Below are 16,630 nucleotides of genomic sequence, written 5' to 3'. Positions count from 1 at the left end.
CCATCACGTCTGGGGCTTTGTCAAGAGACTACAGATTAGGATCAGTGAAGATGGTCTGTGGCAGGGGGAGGGAGGGGGCTTGGGATGTGGAGCTCTGCCTGGAGGAGCTCTGCCTGGAGGAGCCCTGGGACAGAACAGACTGGGCGCACATGGGATGTGAGCCGAGGACTCCTGCACCCACGGCCAAGGTGGGAAGGGCAGTGGCTTCCACGAGGTGGCCACAGAGCATGGGACCAGCTCCAGCAGCAGAGAAAGCTACACGCCCAAAGCTGCTGCTCTGCCCCAAACCCTCAGTTTACTAGACAGTCTCAGCACTTTTCAGGGCAGCCTCCTTACACTGCCAGTCTAGTATGATCCAGACAAAGTGGTTTAAAAATAAAGTTAGATCTCATTTAAACTGCCAAATGCTAAATAATATCATTTTTGACCATACTGATAAATAGGATTTTTCAGTGTATCCAATTCAGTATAGTAAGAACTGCATCAGTGCTTTCATCATAAAGCTTTACCGACATGGTAAAAATATTGAAAATTAAAATGTTCTCTAAAATGAGACCGTGTTGGCTAAAATTTGTGTGTGTGTTTTTTAAAGATTTTATTTATTTATTTATTTATTTATTTGACAGAGAGAGCGAGCAAGCGAGCACACAAGCAGGGCGAGTGGCAGGCAGAGGCAGAGAGAGAAGCAGACTCCCCACTGAGCAGGGAGCCCGATATGGGACTCAGTCCCAGGACCCTGGGATTAGGACTTGAGCCGAAGGCAGAACTTTAACAGACTGAGCCACCCAGGCGCCCTAAAATGTCAGTGTTTTCACTTATAATTTCAGTGTTAACTATGATTTTGGGGCAAGATTCTTTTATCTTAGAAGACATCACCCAGCCTTAAAGTAATGGAGTGAGGTGGTTATTATTAAAGCTGCTAATATCACAAAAGAAGAGATAATCAGACAGGTGTCTCTCTGGATGGACTAGCCACCACCACCGATGAAATGCTCTAACAAAACAGGCAAAGAAACAAAACAATAATACCGACTCTGATCCAGGTCGAGAATACAGGAGAAAGGGGAATGTGGTGAAGGACACACCATGTGGATGCATTCAGCGAAATGCAGTCAGGGGCCACCCTCCAGGGCCAATAACCTGGTTCTTCCAGATAAGTTACAAGGAAAAAGAGATGGGGAGACCTTAAATACAAAAACACTCACCATGAGACTCAGTGACCAATTACAATGTGTGGAGCAGGCCTGGATCCAGATTCAAACTATACTGTTCAATTTTTAATAAGACAATCAGAAATCAGAAATTTGAAGTGACTGGTTGATATATTGAGGAATTACTGTCAATTTTTAAAGATATGGTAATTGGTATTTTGGTTGTGTAAAAATAAAAGGTATTATTATATTTAAGGTATTTATACATGAGATGACAAAGTCTGGAATTAGCATCAAATTGATCTGGGAGCGGCCAGGGGCAAGATGAAAAAAGATTGGGGGGGATGCCTAGGTGGCACAATTGGTTAAGCATCCAACTCTTGGTTTCAGCTCATGATCTCATGGGTTGTGGGATCGAGCCCCACCTCAGGCTCAACTTGGAGTCTGCTTGGGGTTCTCTCTCCCTCTCCCTCTGCCCCTCCCCTGATCACATGCACACACGTGCGTGCTCTCTCTCAAATAAGTCTTAAAAAAAAAAAAGATTGGTAAATGAATTGACAATTGTCAAAGCTGGGGGTGAGAGACGTTATTCTTTCCACTTTTATTATGTTTGAATTTTTCCCTAAGAAAAACTTGGAAATCAAACAAAGAAACAGGAGAAGGCACTATAGACAGGTCACACCAGAATGGTGTACCTTGTATTCATGGATCCTGAGCTGCGTGACATCCAGTTGTAAGCATTTTTTTTCGCCTGCCCCAGCAAAAGGAATGTTTATGCTTTTCAAAATGTCTTAAGATAATTTTCAGACTACTGTTTTAAAACGTACTAGGGTTGGGCGCCTGGGTGGCTCAGTTGGTTAAGCGTCTGCCTTCGGCTCGGGTCATGGTCCCAGGGTCCTGGGATGGAGCCCCACATCGGGCTCCCTGCTCCGCGGGAAGCCTGCTTCTCCCTTTCTCACTCCCCCTGCTTGTGTTGCCTCTCTCGTTGTGTCTCTCGCTGTCAAATAAATAAGTAAAATCTTTAAAATAAATAAATAAATAAATAAAATGTACTAGGGTATTTAATAAAACAGCATTTGATACCTTTGTCCTTCCAAGTAATTTCTCTTCCATGATGAAAGAATGGAAAAGTTCCATTTTCAAAAGCTGTGTGTCATTCTTTTGAAAATAATTTTTGTTAGGTTTTGGTGTAACTTGGAATAATAAAGGTACAAACAATGTATCGTACAGTGTGCTTATCTGAGAAGCCAAAGACTTTTTTTTTTAAAGATTTTATTTATTTATTTGAGAGAGAGCAAGAGAGATCACAGAGGGAGAGGAAGAGGGAAAAGCAGACTCCCTGCTGAGTGCAGAGCCTGACACGGGGCTCGATCCCAGCACCCCAGGATCATGACCTGAGCTGAAGGCAGACACTTTACTTACTGAGCCACCCAGGTGCCCCCAAGCCAAAGACATTTTTGAGAGAGACTGCAAAACCCTGCATTTCCCAGATCAGAACACACTGCAGCTTATGATGAGGTAGGCATATTCTAAAACACCTGAAGGCTCCAGTCAAAGGCAGGGCACATTTTTAAGAGTCCCCATTCCATGTAATCCAGAGACCGCACCCATGCACCGCTCACAGCTGAACAAAGGCCACCAGCAGTACTGGTGATGGGGGCAGAGCTGTGGAGCCACATATCCCACGAGAAGCAGGGAGATGCCCCTGCGTGCGCTACAGAAAGGACCAGACAATAACCAGAAAATAAAAAACAAAGTAGCCAGGCATCAATGTACCAACTGCCTGTGGACTACCACCAGTGCCCGGGGGCACTTCTGGGAGGAAGCTGGCAGGAGTACAGGCTAGGCAGGCTCTGGTACCACCTGGCCACTGTGCAGCCCTGGGTACGAAGCTCAGCTGCACAGCCCCCAGAAGCCCAGCCCACTCTCTGACCCTCACCTCCCAGCTCCTTCCCACTGCACTCCGGCAGCTGTGCAGCCTCGCAGAGGTTCTGCCCCACCTCCCCCGCACCTCCTTTCCCACCCTCCAAATCCGTTCATGGCCCAGCCTGAATGCCAAGGTCTGGGACACCACAGCCCTACCCTCACAAACACCAAGAACTCCCTGCTCCTCCCCCAGCACCACCACCTGGTAACCCCAACTAGTTGTCTGAGCCGGAGCAGCTGCACTTGCTGGAGAAACAACCAAACTGCCTGGCTTCCTTTTAAATCATGACCCCAAACCATAAACGGGCATCGGCATTACCCCCCGTATACCCCGTATTCTGTACCACATGCACCTTCTCACTCTTCAGAACCCGTTTCACAAATTCCCTTTCTTTACACTTGCTCGCTCCGCCCACCCCCTCCGCTGATGCCCTTGCTTCCCCACGGAGAGCAGCCACCTCAAGCAGGAACTCCCCAGTCTGTGCGCACCTCTGCCCACGCCCGTGGCCTCTCGCTCACTACCTTCCCTGCTCCCGGCCCCACACGCCACGTGCGCTCCGCTTGCCTTCCTGGTCTCCGTTCTCTTCATGCTTCCCCTTCTTTACGGTAAAATCTGTCCTGAAAGAAAAATGAGAACACGGATCCCCCCTTTCGCAATTCTCCGTCATCCTGGAGTCATGGCCTCGTTCTCTGAGCATGCCAAGTATGTGTGCTCCTCTGCTCCTTCCCGCTCCTTGACCCCTACGTGACAGGCTCCTTGCCATTCAGGTCTCAGTTTCAGTGTCCCCTCCTTGGGGGTGCAGACACTGTCACGTGCTGCCCAGATCAACAAGAAAATGCAGGGAGCGCTGCCCTGGGCTGTCCCTTCGGGAAACTGCCCTGGCTCAAGCTCTCTTGCCCTGGATGCCAGTGATCAAGGCCTGGCTCCCCTCCCAGTCCAGCTTCTCCCCCTGCCGAATGCTGCTCCCCTTCTCTCACTTTCACAGGTGAGGACCCCAGGGTGCTCCCTCATAAGCACCTGCACACAAACCTGTGGCATCCATGTGAGCGGTCGCCCCATCCCTCTATCACCTCACCTTGTTTTAGTTCTCTGCACAGCTTCCATCACTGTGTTTACTGTTTATTTCTCACTGTCTGTTTCCCCCCACTAGAATGTAAGTTCCAAGACAGCCACTAACTGGTCCTGTTCATCTCTGCACCTTGAGAGCCCGCACCAGGGGCCGGTGCTCAGGAGACACAGGTGCCACAGCAATGAAGGGACTCTGGGAGCCCGTGGCCTCTATGATCTTATGGGGTCATTTAGGATTACAGAGGGCGTACATGACACCATGTTTACCCAGCACCTGGTGCAGAGTAAGCACTTTCTGAAACCACAAAGATAAAGTTACTTTTAACCAGAAGCCTTCCCTCAGGAAACGGTATGAAAATTGAAGAAAACGCAGAACAAGTGATGAGACTGACTGACTGCAGCCGGGGCCAAAGGCGAGGAGAGAACACCTGATACCATCTGACGAACTACATTTACAGATAAAAACAAACAGAAGTACTGAAGTTATGGAAGTTGTGTGGCTGTGTGAGAGGGTGGGAATGCAGAAGATTCAGGAGCGCGTGCCAGCCCCGCCTGGGGGGATACCACCTTCATTCCTGGTAGAACAAGAGCCCACACCCCCCAGATCGCCATTCAGGGTGGGGGTACACAGGACGTTATGCTGCAGTTCCACTCACAGGAGATGTGGCTTCTGGCTGGGACACCGGTGCTTTAAAGGTAGAAGTATTTTTGGAAACATCTGCTTTCTTATCTGCAGCCGCTCCCTGGGACAAACATTCCAAGTAATCCGGTGGGGGAATGACGACATTGCTTTTCTCAGATAAATTCACCGTGCTGATGCTTCTCACTGGGGCCAGGCTACCAACAAGCAGAGAGTACAAGTTACGTAAGATCCTGCCATCTGAATCCCAAACATCCTCAATATCCTAGGGCCAGAACTGCAAGAGGTGAACACTCACATAGGGTGTGAGAGAGGAGATGACGAGACATGCGTGTGTGCACACACAGTATACATCAATATAAAAAATACTGTAATGTTTTTACTGGTTTGTAAATGTGCACTCAAAAAAACTGGCTTAATTAAGAGCTGGCTCTTGATTAATTTAAGATCAGTAAGAAAATGAAGACTACAGCAAAAGCCTTAGCAAAGTGTTGAGCACTTCAGATTTGAAAAACAAAACAAGTAAGTCCTCAGCATTTTAACATCACAAACACAATATCTAGTTTTATTCCTTGGCCACTCGGCAGTTGAGCTGTTCTGCCAGGGGTGAGGACACACAGATGACACGGAGCAGGACTTGGAGGGGGGGCATAGAGTGTGGTGCTCAAAGGTCTGCAGGGACAGCTGGATGGATTAGAGGCTTTGAGATGAGAAATACTGAGGATGAGGCAATTTAGGGTAAAAATGAAGAGTGCGGTTTGGATATGTCATTTCTTTCTTTCCTTTTTAGAGAGGTAGGGAGGGGCAGAGGGAGAGAGAAGCAGAGAGAGAGAATCCTAAGCACACTCCATGGCCTGCATGGAGCCCAACTCAGGGCTTGATCTCACGACCCTGAGATCACGACCTGAGCCGAAATCAAAAGTCAGATGCTTAGCCGACTGAGCCACCCAGGCGCCCCTGGATGTCACTTCTGAGGACTCATGGGGTAACCAACTACAGCTGCTGATACACATATAAATATTCATAGCTAGGCATGGAAAAGACCTTCCTGTGCCTCAGTGTCCTCAATTTTAAAGTGGGGACCTACCTCATAAGGTTGTTACGAAAATTAAATGAGCTAGTCAGCATAAGGCACTTTGGCACTTCCTAAGCAGTAATGGTGATGATGGTCACCTTGGATTTAGTGACCTGGCCGGGTGGGGGGTGGGGGGGGGACAGTAAGTGGTTCCAGAAGGCTGACGAGGGTGAGGAGCAGAGTCTGGAGGCATGTCCCCACAGCAGAAACCACTAAGGGAATAGCTGTGGGTAACAGTCCCCCTTTTGTACTCTCCTACACGACTGGAGGTTTCCCTATGGGGTCACCACACATCTAGACAGAATTCTCGTATGTCCAAAATCATGAGGTCAAAGGTGAGTTTTCGTCACTGGGAAATGGGAGCCACAGTCAGGTCCTACCTTGGTGTGGGCACACTCATGGCCTCCTTTGCATCTTCTTCCAGCAACTTTGTGTAGGATGCTGGGAACCAGCCCCTCCTACAGGTGAGGAAGGAGAAAAAAGGCCTGGTTGTGGGGTCAGCAGAAGACAAGTGAACTTAAAGTATATTACAGAATGGCTCAGGGACAGCTCAGGGGCAGACCGGTCCATTTTCACCACATCACACAATGTGTATTTTACATACAGCTTTTTTTTTATTTGGATTACCTTTTTGGCTTTTTTCCACATTTATTTAATAGCTGAATAATCTGCACAGAAAACCAATTTAACCAGCTTACAGTAAGGCCTGTGCACATACTCATGGCTGAAGACGCTAGCATTTAAACTATTTATGCGCTAAATCTTAACAAAATCCATCTGATGTGCAGACTATCCTTGAGAAATCCGAAGTCTTCTTTCAAGGAAAAAAAAAAAAACCACAAGAATTATTTAAAACTACTTTCAGAGGTGACTTCATTATGACCTATTCAAGTATCAAATTCATCTATATATGCACATACAGAAAATAACCTGAGACAGAGTAACTCCAATTAACTACACTAGAACCATAACTAAACTATGAACCGAACTTTGGTAAAAACGCTGTGATCACAAAGACAATTTGCCACTAAAAGAAGATATGGCCGCTCTCTGAAGTGCTGGGTGGCCCTGACTGCTGTGTGGACAGCATCTGCCCTGAGACTTACACTTTGGTGCTGTCATGCTCTCCATAAAGCCAGCCGTCTTTCTCCTCAGGGATGAGCAGTGTGAGGATGTCTCCCTGTGCGAAGCTGAGCAAAGTCTGGTTTGCACCAGCAGTGTGTGGGAAAATGGTTTTTACTTTCTGCTTCTTCATCATGTTCAGTCCAGTTGCAACAGAGACTGATCGCGGTAAACTGGGATCATCTGAAGAATCTGTTGAAAATGAGCGCAGCAGTGATCGCTTTTCAGGGACTGATAACAAGTCCAAACAAGCAAACCCCAGAAAGCCACCCACTCCCGCCTGCCAACACTCGTCCTACTGCGGCTCCGAGCACACTGTTTCCACACTTAGACTTTGCCTGGACGGGCAGGGACCGCGAGGAGCAGAGGCAGAACCACAGCCTGAGGTCTCTCACTGAGCAGGACTCTTGGGGCTAAATGCTCTTTTCCAGGCAGAGAGGATACAGTACGTGCCAAGCTTCACCCGCACTCTGATTTAATCAGAGGCAAAGTGACGCATCACTGGAGGGCCTGATGCTTTCCTTGCCCTGCTCTCCCAACACGAACCCCAAGGCAGTGTAGGGCATCAACTCAAACGCCATTGCCCACGACCTGGACCACAAAGAATAAGAGATTGGAAATGCAGATGTTCTCGCCGTGCAACGGCTCAAGATCTCACCTGGGAATGCAGTAAGGATGCGATGAGGACCAGCACGTTTACTGAACCCTCCCTAAGTGCCAGTCCACACTCTCAATGCTTCACAGCTTCTGAGGGAAGGAGTGGTTATCAGTTATCGTCCACAGTGACTCACCGGGATCTCAGTTAGCAGGCCAGCATGGGATGTGGGTGGCCTGATACCATAGTCCCTGCACGATGTGAAGCATCGAGCTGTACATTTCTGTCTCAATTCCAGCACCAGCTGATATTTACCACTCCAAAGAAACAAAATTGCCATTCTGAAACTCTCATCTCTGGATCTCACTCAGCAGCTGCAAATGCTGTAGTCTGTGGGCTCTCTCTAGCACATGGCTCAATGGCCATGACTTTCATACCCAAGGGGCCTGTGAGATACCCCGCAGAGAGAGAGGGGTCTCTGGGTGCCAAAGACTCTGTCTATACAGAGCGGAGCCTAAGCAAAGCCCCCTGAAATCTCAGCAAACAGTAACTTGTCCTGATTTATTGAAAAAGCATCAATAGAGTTAAGAAATTTAAGCAGTTAGAACTTAAGTGTCCAGAAAGCATGAAGTTCTCTGTTAGAGATGATGAAAGACACTAAGCCTACTGGTAAGATCAATCACCATAATTTTGTCATGTGAACTTTTATGGTTTGTTTTATTGAAAAAGAAATTTTATCACAATTGCCACCAAATATGGTGCACAATATGAGGCTCTTTGTAAGTTATATCCCATTTCAAAATGTAACACCTTTCAATAGTAAGTTTCCTTTGTATAAACATCAAGCAGTATATGGAATTAGAATTTGTCAAAGAAATGTGTCACTTATAAAATGTCTTATGGTTTTATAATAAACCCAGACCTTTATTTACTTTGAAGTGTAAGTTTCAATAAGGCAGGGGTGGCTGGGTGGCTCAGTCGGTTAAGCTTCTGCCTTTAGCTCAGGTCATGATCCTGGGGTCCTGGGACTGAGCCCTGCATCAGGCTCCCTCTCCCTCTGCCCCTCCTCCCTGCTCATGCTCTCTCTCTCAAATAAATAAAATCTTAAAAAAAAAAAAAAAAAGTTTCAACAAGGCAATTATAAATGTGTGCTACCATAGATGTTTATTTACCCCTACCTCAGGATAACGTTTATCTAAAATAGTAAAAAAATTTAAAAAGGTATTTTATTTTTTAACGATGCTAATTTTATAGACTTTATTTATTTGGGGGTGGAATGCGAGCAGGGGGAGGGGCAGAGGGAAAAAGAATCTCAAGCCGACTTCCCGCTGCGCCCAGAGACTGAGGCTGGGCTCGATTCCAACACCCCGAAATCACAACCCAAGCCAAAGATCATGACCCAAAACCAAGAGTCAGAGGCCCAACTGCACAACCGAGGCACCCCTAAAAAGGTATTTTATTTTTTAAAGATTTTACTTATTTATTTGACAGAGAGAGACACAGCGAGAGAGGGAACACAAGCAGGGGGAGTGGGAAAGGGAGAAGCAGGCTTCCCGCTGAGCAGGGAGCCCGATGTGGGGCTTGATCCCAGGACCCTGGGATCATGACCTGAGCCGAAGGCAGACGCTTAACGACTGAGCCACCCAGGCGCCCCCTAAAAAGGTATTTTAAAATAAAATAAATCTCTTACCTGTTGAATTCTTTATCCTTTCCGAATTCTGTCCAACTGTTGCTGGGTTATTAAACATATCAATCAAAGGACTAGTATACGCTCTGGCTGAAGGAGCTGGGGGCACCTTTGGCGAATATTTAGAAAGAGTGTCATAATCTTTCCCAACCTGTGAAAAATTCTTCATTAGTTTAATATTAGTGTAACACAGCAATGGAATTATACAGATTCCCAGGGCTGTTTTAACATGCTTTAAATTCCACTTTCTTCACAAAGTTCTCTTGGTTGATGGCAATGCCCCACTCTGAATTATTTCAAGAATATCACATTTTTTTCATTTTTGTCTTCATTTTTTTTTAAAGGCAGTTACTCCCCATTTCCCACCACACCCTGGCAACCACTAATTTACTTTCTGTCTCTATGGATTTTAGGCTCCCTCCTAGGTACTACAGGTTTGTTTTTTTTTTTTTTTTAAGAGATTTTATTTGTTTGAAAGAGAGATTGAGAGAACAAGTAGGAGGAGGGGTTAAGGGAGAAGCAAACTCCCTGCAGAGCAGGACCCTGGACCCCGGGATCATGACCTGACCCGACGGCAGATACTTAACTGACTGAGCCACCCAGGTGCCCTAGGATTCTACATTTAAAATAATTTTTCCAAGGATTTTTGAGTGCATTGCTCCATTGATTTCTAACATCTTGTTTTGCTAACAAGAAATCTGGTACCAGTGGAGTACTCTTTTCTTTGTAAGTAATCTATTTTCCCCCTCTCTGGAAGTTTTTAGAATTTTCTCTTTATCCCCTTCTGCAACTTGACCACAGTCTATCAAGGTTTTGTTTTTTTCCATTTGTCCAGGCTCACTGTCGTTGCCGTGTTAAAGATCAGGCAGAGTCTACTGCAGTAATCTCAGCAGGGACCACAGTTAGGGCAGTGGACGGGTGTGAAGCGGCTGGACCTGTTTATGCTTTGAAGGTGGAAATGACAGGGCAGGCCCAGGGCTTGGCTGTGGCTGGGGGGTAGGGAGGTGGGGGGTGGAGAGAGGGAGAGAAGTCCGCATTTGTGCCCGAGCTACTGGAAGGATGGAGCTGCCATTTTCTGGATGGGGAAGACTAGAGAAGCACACTTAGAGTGAGAAATCAGTCATCTGGTTTTAGACAAGTTGAATTTGAGATCCCCGTTAGACATCTGGTGATGATTTTGAGAAGGCAATTGGGTATCTCCAACCTGTCTAACATTATGTTTACATCCTCTCTCTGTTTTTGTTCTGTGTTTTGTGAGAGCTCTTTGGATTAATTTTCTAAGCAGTTCCATTCTGTTAATGAGCCCACCTATTGGTGTGGGGGTTTGCTTGCTTATGTTTTTTTTGTGGAGGGGGAAAGGGGAGGGAAAAATTTAAAAAGCTATTTTAGAAAAATTTCAAGCATGTATAAAGGAGAAAGAACAGCACAATAAATCTCCCTGTACCCAACACCCAGCTTCAACAATTATGAATTCATGGCCAATATTGTTTCATATATGCTACACCATCTTCCCCCGTGCCTGGAATATGCTGAAGCAAATCCCAGACATCTCAATTGTGAATAATAATCCATTTTTAATTCCCAAAATCTTTAGTTGATTTTCCCCTGGGGATGTAATATCTTTTCGTTTCTTTCTAAAGATTTCTCCTCTGCCCTCCTGCCTCTGTTGCCTCCAATATTGTTTATTCCAGTTTTTTTCTTTTAGTGTGTTTTTTCAGGATACTGGTTTTCCTCACTTGTTTGGTGAGCCCCGATTATCTGTCCATCTCTGTATTGTATGGCATTCCCTATTCTTTTGCCGGTTTATCATAGTCTGTATTTTGCCTGTTCTTGTTATCACAGACTACCTGTGGTGAGGTGGAGACAGGGAAGATGCAGCTAGGCAGGTGCCTGGCCTCTGAACACACAGTTTCGGCCAGTGGACAAAAGCCCTGATGCCTACTGTTTAGCACAAGTGGGACCACCTTAGAGGATGTGAATCGTCTAGAACCGACCATATATAGGAACGCCACATGCCATTCTCCACCCCTTCTTAGACCCACTGACTCTGAGCTCACTGCTCGGCCCTCTGCTACAGTCTTGCCCTGCATGTGCTTGGGGCTGAGATTTTCTTCTCTCTTGATTCTCCACACTCACTGATCTTGCCTTTCTCTGAGACTCCTTCAATGTTTCTGGCCCACCGACAGCACCTTCTCTTATCCCCCATGCAGTTATGATCTATTCTGTAGGTTGTCGACTGGTCTTTAGCATCTTTGCTTTCATTTCAGAGGTCAGGGTGGACCCATGTGTCTAAACTATCCCCTGGATCTGAATTTCCACATTTGTATCGCTTCTCGGCCTTTTGGCTAAGATCAAGGGCGTATTTCCACATTTGTGAAAAGCAATAAAGCCGAGGTACAAGGAGTGGCAAACTACAATGCTTGATTTCATTACCTTGAAATACTTTGGTGGCTATTTTTTTCTGAAGTGCCTTATGTTGTGATGAATGGCACCAGAGTTTTGCTGATTATTCTCTAAGACACCTACGCCTCCTTCACTGGGAATAAACTCACAAAGTTGGAATCATTACAATTAAAAACAGTACCAATAACATTTCCAAAACAAAGATAACAGAGTTGAACACAGCACTACACAGTGCTGAGCACTGCATAGCTAATGTCAAATCTGAAGGTAACGGGATCAGAGTGAGACAAGGAAGGACCTGTGATTGCCATCACCAAAGGCCTTGGTCCTTCGTGCAAATTTGGCCCAAGATCTATCAGTAAAAACCCAAATGAAATCTTGGAGAGAGAACCCATCCCTACCATGCTGCTTCTCTCAATCATCGGTGAGGGCTGGGGTGTCCCGGACACGGGGGTAGAGCTTGGGGTCCTTATTTCCTCAATCATATTCATGATCTTCTCGGGCACTTTGGTAGCGTCACCACACGTTTCCTGCCACCGGGGCAGCTTGGAATTGAGTAATTCTGCAGACTGTGAATCCGAGAGAAACACAACAAAACACAAACGTGTACTGTTCAAAGAGCTGAGAAAAGTCACGTCAAATATCAGGGATAATGTTTTACTGGCTTACCACCAGAAGTGTGAGAGCTTTGGGTCAAATTCAGTGAGCACTTAAGCATCTATGAACTTCCTCCCTGTGTTACTTGCTGCGAGAGGTGTCGGCCCCTGTTCTACAGCAGCTTGCCCTCTGCCTCAGTGTGAATGCAGTTGAAGACTGACGCAGAACAAACTCAAACACGAAAAGGGAAGGGCTGAACAATCTTATTAAGCCCCACTGTTTCCCCAGTGGCCCCAGAAATGCCAATCAGTGCTTTCTTCCTCCCACTCCTAAGAGAAGGCAAAAAACCCTCACCCCAAACCACCTATGGCCTCGGACTGTAGCCCTGACACACCGATTGCTTGGGCCTGCTTTGTCCAAGGAGCCACTGAAAGGACTGGGATGCTGGAACCAGAAAAAGGGAGGGCAAAGAAGCAGTTTTCAGAGAGATGAAGAGATTCCCAGTAGAGAAGAGAAGTAGACTTCGTTTATGCTAAAAAGTGTAACTGGGATCCAAGGTTAAGCATGAGTCTGCCACCAACTAGAGCTCTCTGCAAATTGGCAAGGTTACCTTGTGACACAGTGAGCACCCCATCACTGGCAGGGCTAGGCCAAAGGAAGAGCCTCAAGGTCACCTGACCTATGACCCTGCCCCAGCAGAACACCCTCACCGGAAACAGACACTGTTGAACTGAGTACAAAGTGATCATCTAATACTGCAATTCTTTCCTTTCCTGTAACAATGTTAGATCTTGGGGCTTTAGATCTGGTAGATGAATGGTCCTTAAGGTTGCAAAAACTTTATGGAATATGTAACATATGACCAAAGCATACATACAAGGCCAAGTTTTTTTTCCTCTGAAAAAGAGGAAGTTGCCTTATTTTCAAGCTCTTAGAAACTTCTACCATGGAGCGCTATCTAAATTATTATAAATAACAATGAATATTTGACTTCACTCCATGCTAGTTTTGGATGCTTACACAGGCCCAGTAAAATTTATAATAAAAAAAAAAAAAAAAAAAGGAAGGGAAAGTAACGTATTATCTTGTAATGATTCCTGGGGGTAAAACCTCACAACTACGTGTGCTGGAAGGAGGGCAGTAAAGCCAGTTCCACGGGTGATGAGATCATGAGGAAACACCTTGAAGAGGAATGAAAAAGGAACCACAGCAAGTGTCCTGATGCTGTGAATGGGTCTGCGGCTGGGAGAGAACTTCCAGGGACACCTCTGTGCATGGACTCCCAAGGCGAACACTCAAACTACCCAGGTGGGGTGAGCTTGGGGCTCGCTGGGACTCATCCCATGGCTCTGAAGACACTGATGCTGAGGACGCATCAGAAAGAGTCTGAGGAAAGCTGACTCATAGGTGAAAAAAGAAAAAAGTACTAATTCTTGATTAGTAAGCATTATTTTATGAAAGATTTTAAATATGGATATACTACTAAATTAATCATGTATTATAAGCAATATTTAACCATTTCATCCACATTTCTGAAAGTTTACATATTCAAGTGGGCCAAAAGGTGTTTCTTTGGCATGTCTTCTCATTGGTAAACTAGGCCCATCGCTTTACATTGAGGCACATATGGAAGGTGAAGCATTTCAAGGGCATTTGAATATGAAATTAAATTATTAATAATGCAACAAAACTTGCCATCACAAACCCACCTGTAAATGATAATAATGTAAGTGATTTGCAAAGCTACAGTGTTTGTCGACCAGAAAGCAGAAGCGCCTTTTCTCTTCAAGTAGAGCTTCTTTGCAACCATCTGCAATAAATTTCTGGATTTCGCTCTGGCGAGACGTAACGGTTTCTACATACTAGGAAAATAAATAATAATTATACAAGTATGTCATGAGGAATCAAGTAGCTGCACAGCCAGACATTTATCTTGTGCTGTCTTTACACTTGGTTTATTTTGAAAGAGAAGTTAACGCTAAATAGATAAACATGAGATAAAATAACAAAGCTGTAACCTGACCTGAGCAGGTATCATCATTCTGATTAAGATCCCTGACTCATGTGTAGAAGGACGTTGCCAAAGGCCTTACATTCTGCGTTGGGCAATCTGCACAAAATATTACTTTATACTTCAGGGATAGGATTGTGTTCTAGTGGAAAATCAAGGACTTTGAAACCAGAAAGTTCAAATTTAAACCCCAGTTCTAAGTATCAACCATGTGACTTGGTCTAAGCCCCATGTTCTTCATCTGTAACATGGGGAGAGTAATGCTAATCATGGAATATCTCTTACCACCTCCCCACCCCCAAATCAGGAGAAAATGCCAATGTTTTTAGGAGGCTATTAATTATTCTTAACTCTGGAAAACTCTGTAGCCTTCAGCTCATACCAAGTCAAAACGCTCATTTTTAACTTCAACAGCGGCACAGCAGTAAGTGGTTAAAGTGGCTGACTGAGGTAAGTAACGTTCCCTGTAAATTGTATAAACTGTCAACAACAAAATAAAATAGTGCTGAAAAGTTCACCTCAATTTCTTTGTGTTCGTATTTGAGTGCATTTCGTCCTCCTTGACTTTTCCTTCTGATTTTCTTTAACTCAGCTTGAGATTTCTCCAGAGAATCTAATTTACTTTTGTGTTCCGTTTGGTATCTTTTGAGAGTTGCCTGTAAGTTAAATATTGTGCTTATTTGAGTGCAGCACCGTGCAAACTGTTGGGCAGTTACTTTTGCTAACACTTCCGTTGGGCATGGCCCTGCACACCCTCACCTCATACTGCTCCCTCCCTCCAACATGCAGCTTTGTCTGTCTTAAAGTCCCTGGTCGGACAAGGGGCTACTGACCCCAAGGGCAACTCTTAGAAGACAAGAGTGTCTTTTCTTTCTTTTATTCCTTATTTTCTCAAATTTTTTAGGACACTGAGTGCTAAGTGCTTTGGTGAATAAAAAAACAATATTAAGTCACATGTTCCTGTTTTATGACTTACAACTTTAAAAAACAGAATGAACAAGCACAATCACTTCTGATTATTTTGGGTGCTGTGTAACCAAGTGTTTTTGGAGCCTCACAGACCTAAGTCAGAATTCTGGTGAAATCCTTCACTTCCTGTGGGATCTCAGCAACCACTTAGTTTCTCTCAAATTCATGTTTTCCCTTTAATATGTACAGCGAGGATAGGAGAGTAGCTACATTATGGGGTTTCTGTAGGGACAAAAATCTGATAATGTATGGAAAATGCTTGGCATTACATCCACCTCAGCTGTTGTAGGTGGTCCTGCCGCCCTCCTCCAGAGCACACAGAGCACACGCACTCAGGGGCCGTGGGACGATTTCAGGGTAACGACAGTGCTTACTGCCACATGGGGTCTTGGTGAGAAAGAGGCTTTAGGTGGCAAAGAAAGCAGCTATTCCACAGCAGGTAAGGGAGATGGAAAGAGCCGTGTGACAGGGCTGGAGGGTCCGGCAGAAGGAGAAAACTGCTGGAGTCATCAATACCAGGTGACAGGCAAGGGACACAACGCAGGAGCAGTCTCTGACGAATGGGCCTGGGAGTCCCAGGGAGCTCCAGATGGTGGTTCTCCCACCCACGTCTCACACCCTGACGTGGTTTGTGAAAGCAACAGCTACAGCAGCACGAATACAGATGCAGAGGTTGTCCCCACATACGTGTTCTTTGGAAACAGTGCTGTCTAGAAGCAGGAGGACTCCTTGCAATATTTTCCTCTCTGCTTTTTAATAAAGATCCCAGGTGTTAATGCAAACGGGGCACCCAGCTCCAAGGGACCTTGTCAGTTTCCTGCCTCTGTGTATATATACTCAACACTAAGCTCTGTCCATGTTTTCTGCTGCTGGATAAACAGTGAGAGAAAGTTCTCCTCGGCTCAGAGATCAGGCAAGTGCAGCCTCCCGGAACGCCAGGTCCGCGTGCCCCACACCCACTTCCAACCATGGAGGTGGAGAAAACCGTGTACTCACATTCATGTATTTTACATCAAGTTCTGTCTTCTTCTCCAGCTCATGTATAATCTCTTTATGGAATTTTTTGAACTGTTAACAAAAGGAATTAAAAATTCACACCAGATTTGAGACATTAAGCAAAATACAGTTTAGAAATAAAATATATTTTATTTTATAAGTATAAACATAGTTTACATACGTTTTCATCAAGACTCTCATTGAGTTTCTTGTGGGTACTTGAAATCTCTATGAGAACATGGCCTGTGAATAAAATCAGACGTTAGGGGGAAAAGTCACTGTGTGGATTTTGTGAAGATATTAAAGAAAGTAAAATAGTGGAATGAAGCACAATCTACCGCTGCGAACCGCGGCTGGAAGCATCAGGCCCTGTGGCACGTCAGAAGCAG

At 45.4% G+C, this 16,630-nt stretch overlaps 1 protein-coding gene across 1 annotated transcript in view; it reads right to left on the bottom strand.

Annotated features, from left to right (window-relative positions):
• The window catches only part of BAIAP2L1 (BAR/IMD domain containing adaptor protein 2 like 1), a 95,859-nt gene that overhangs the window by 10,322 nt on the left and 68,907 nt on the right, over positions 1-16,630 (bottom strand). The window contains exons 4-12 of the mRNA XM_027611379.2: positions 16,423-16,484; positions 16,242-16,313; positions 14,795-14,932; positions 13,975-14,127; positions 12,070-12,237; positions 9,269-9,416; positions 6,968-7,175; positions 6,242-6,319; positions 4,803-4,983 (exon numbers count right to left, since the gene is read on the bottom strand). Coding sequence (XP_027467180.1) covers positions 4,803-4,983; positions 6,242-6,319; positions 6,968-7,175; positions 9,269-9,416; positions 12,070-12,237; positions 13,975-14,127; positions 14,795-14,932; positions 16,242-16,313; positions 16,423-16,484 — 1,208 coding nt within the window. The remainder of the gene's footprint in view (positions 1-4,802; positions 4,984-6,241; positions 6,320-6,967; positions 7,176-9,268; positions 9,417-12,069; positions 12,238-13,974; positions 14,128-14,794; positions 14,933-16,241; positions 16,314-16,422; positions 16,485-16,630) is intronic.

Source organism: Zalophus californianus, chromosome 10 (genome assembly GCF_009762305.2).
Source record: "Zalophus californianus isolate mZalCal1 chromosome 10, mZalCal1.pri.v2, whole genome shotgun sequence".
In the NCBI taxonomy this organism is placed as follows: Eukaryota; Metazoa; Chordata; class Mammalia; order Carnivora; family Otariidae; genus Zalophus; species Zalophus californianus.
This window is presented reverse-complemented; position numbering and strand designations above follow the sequence as displayed.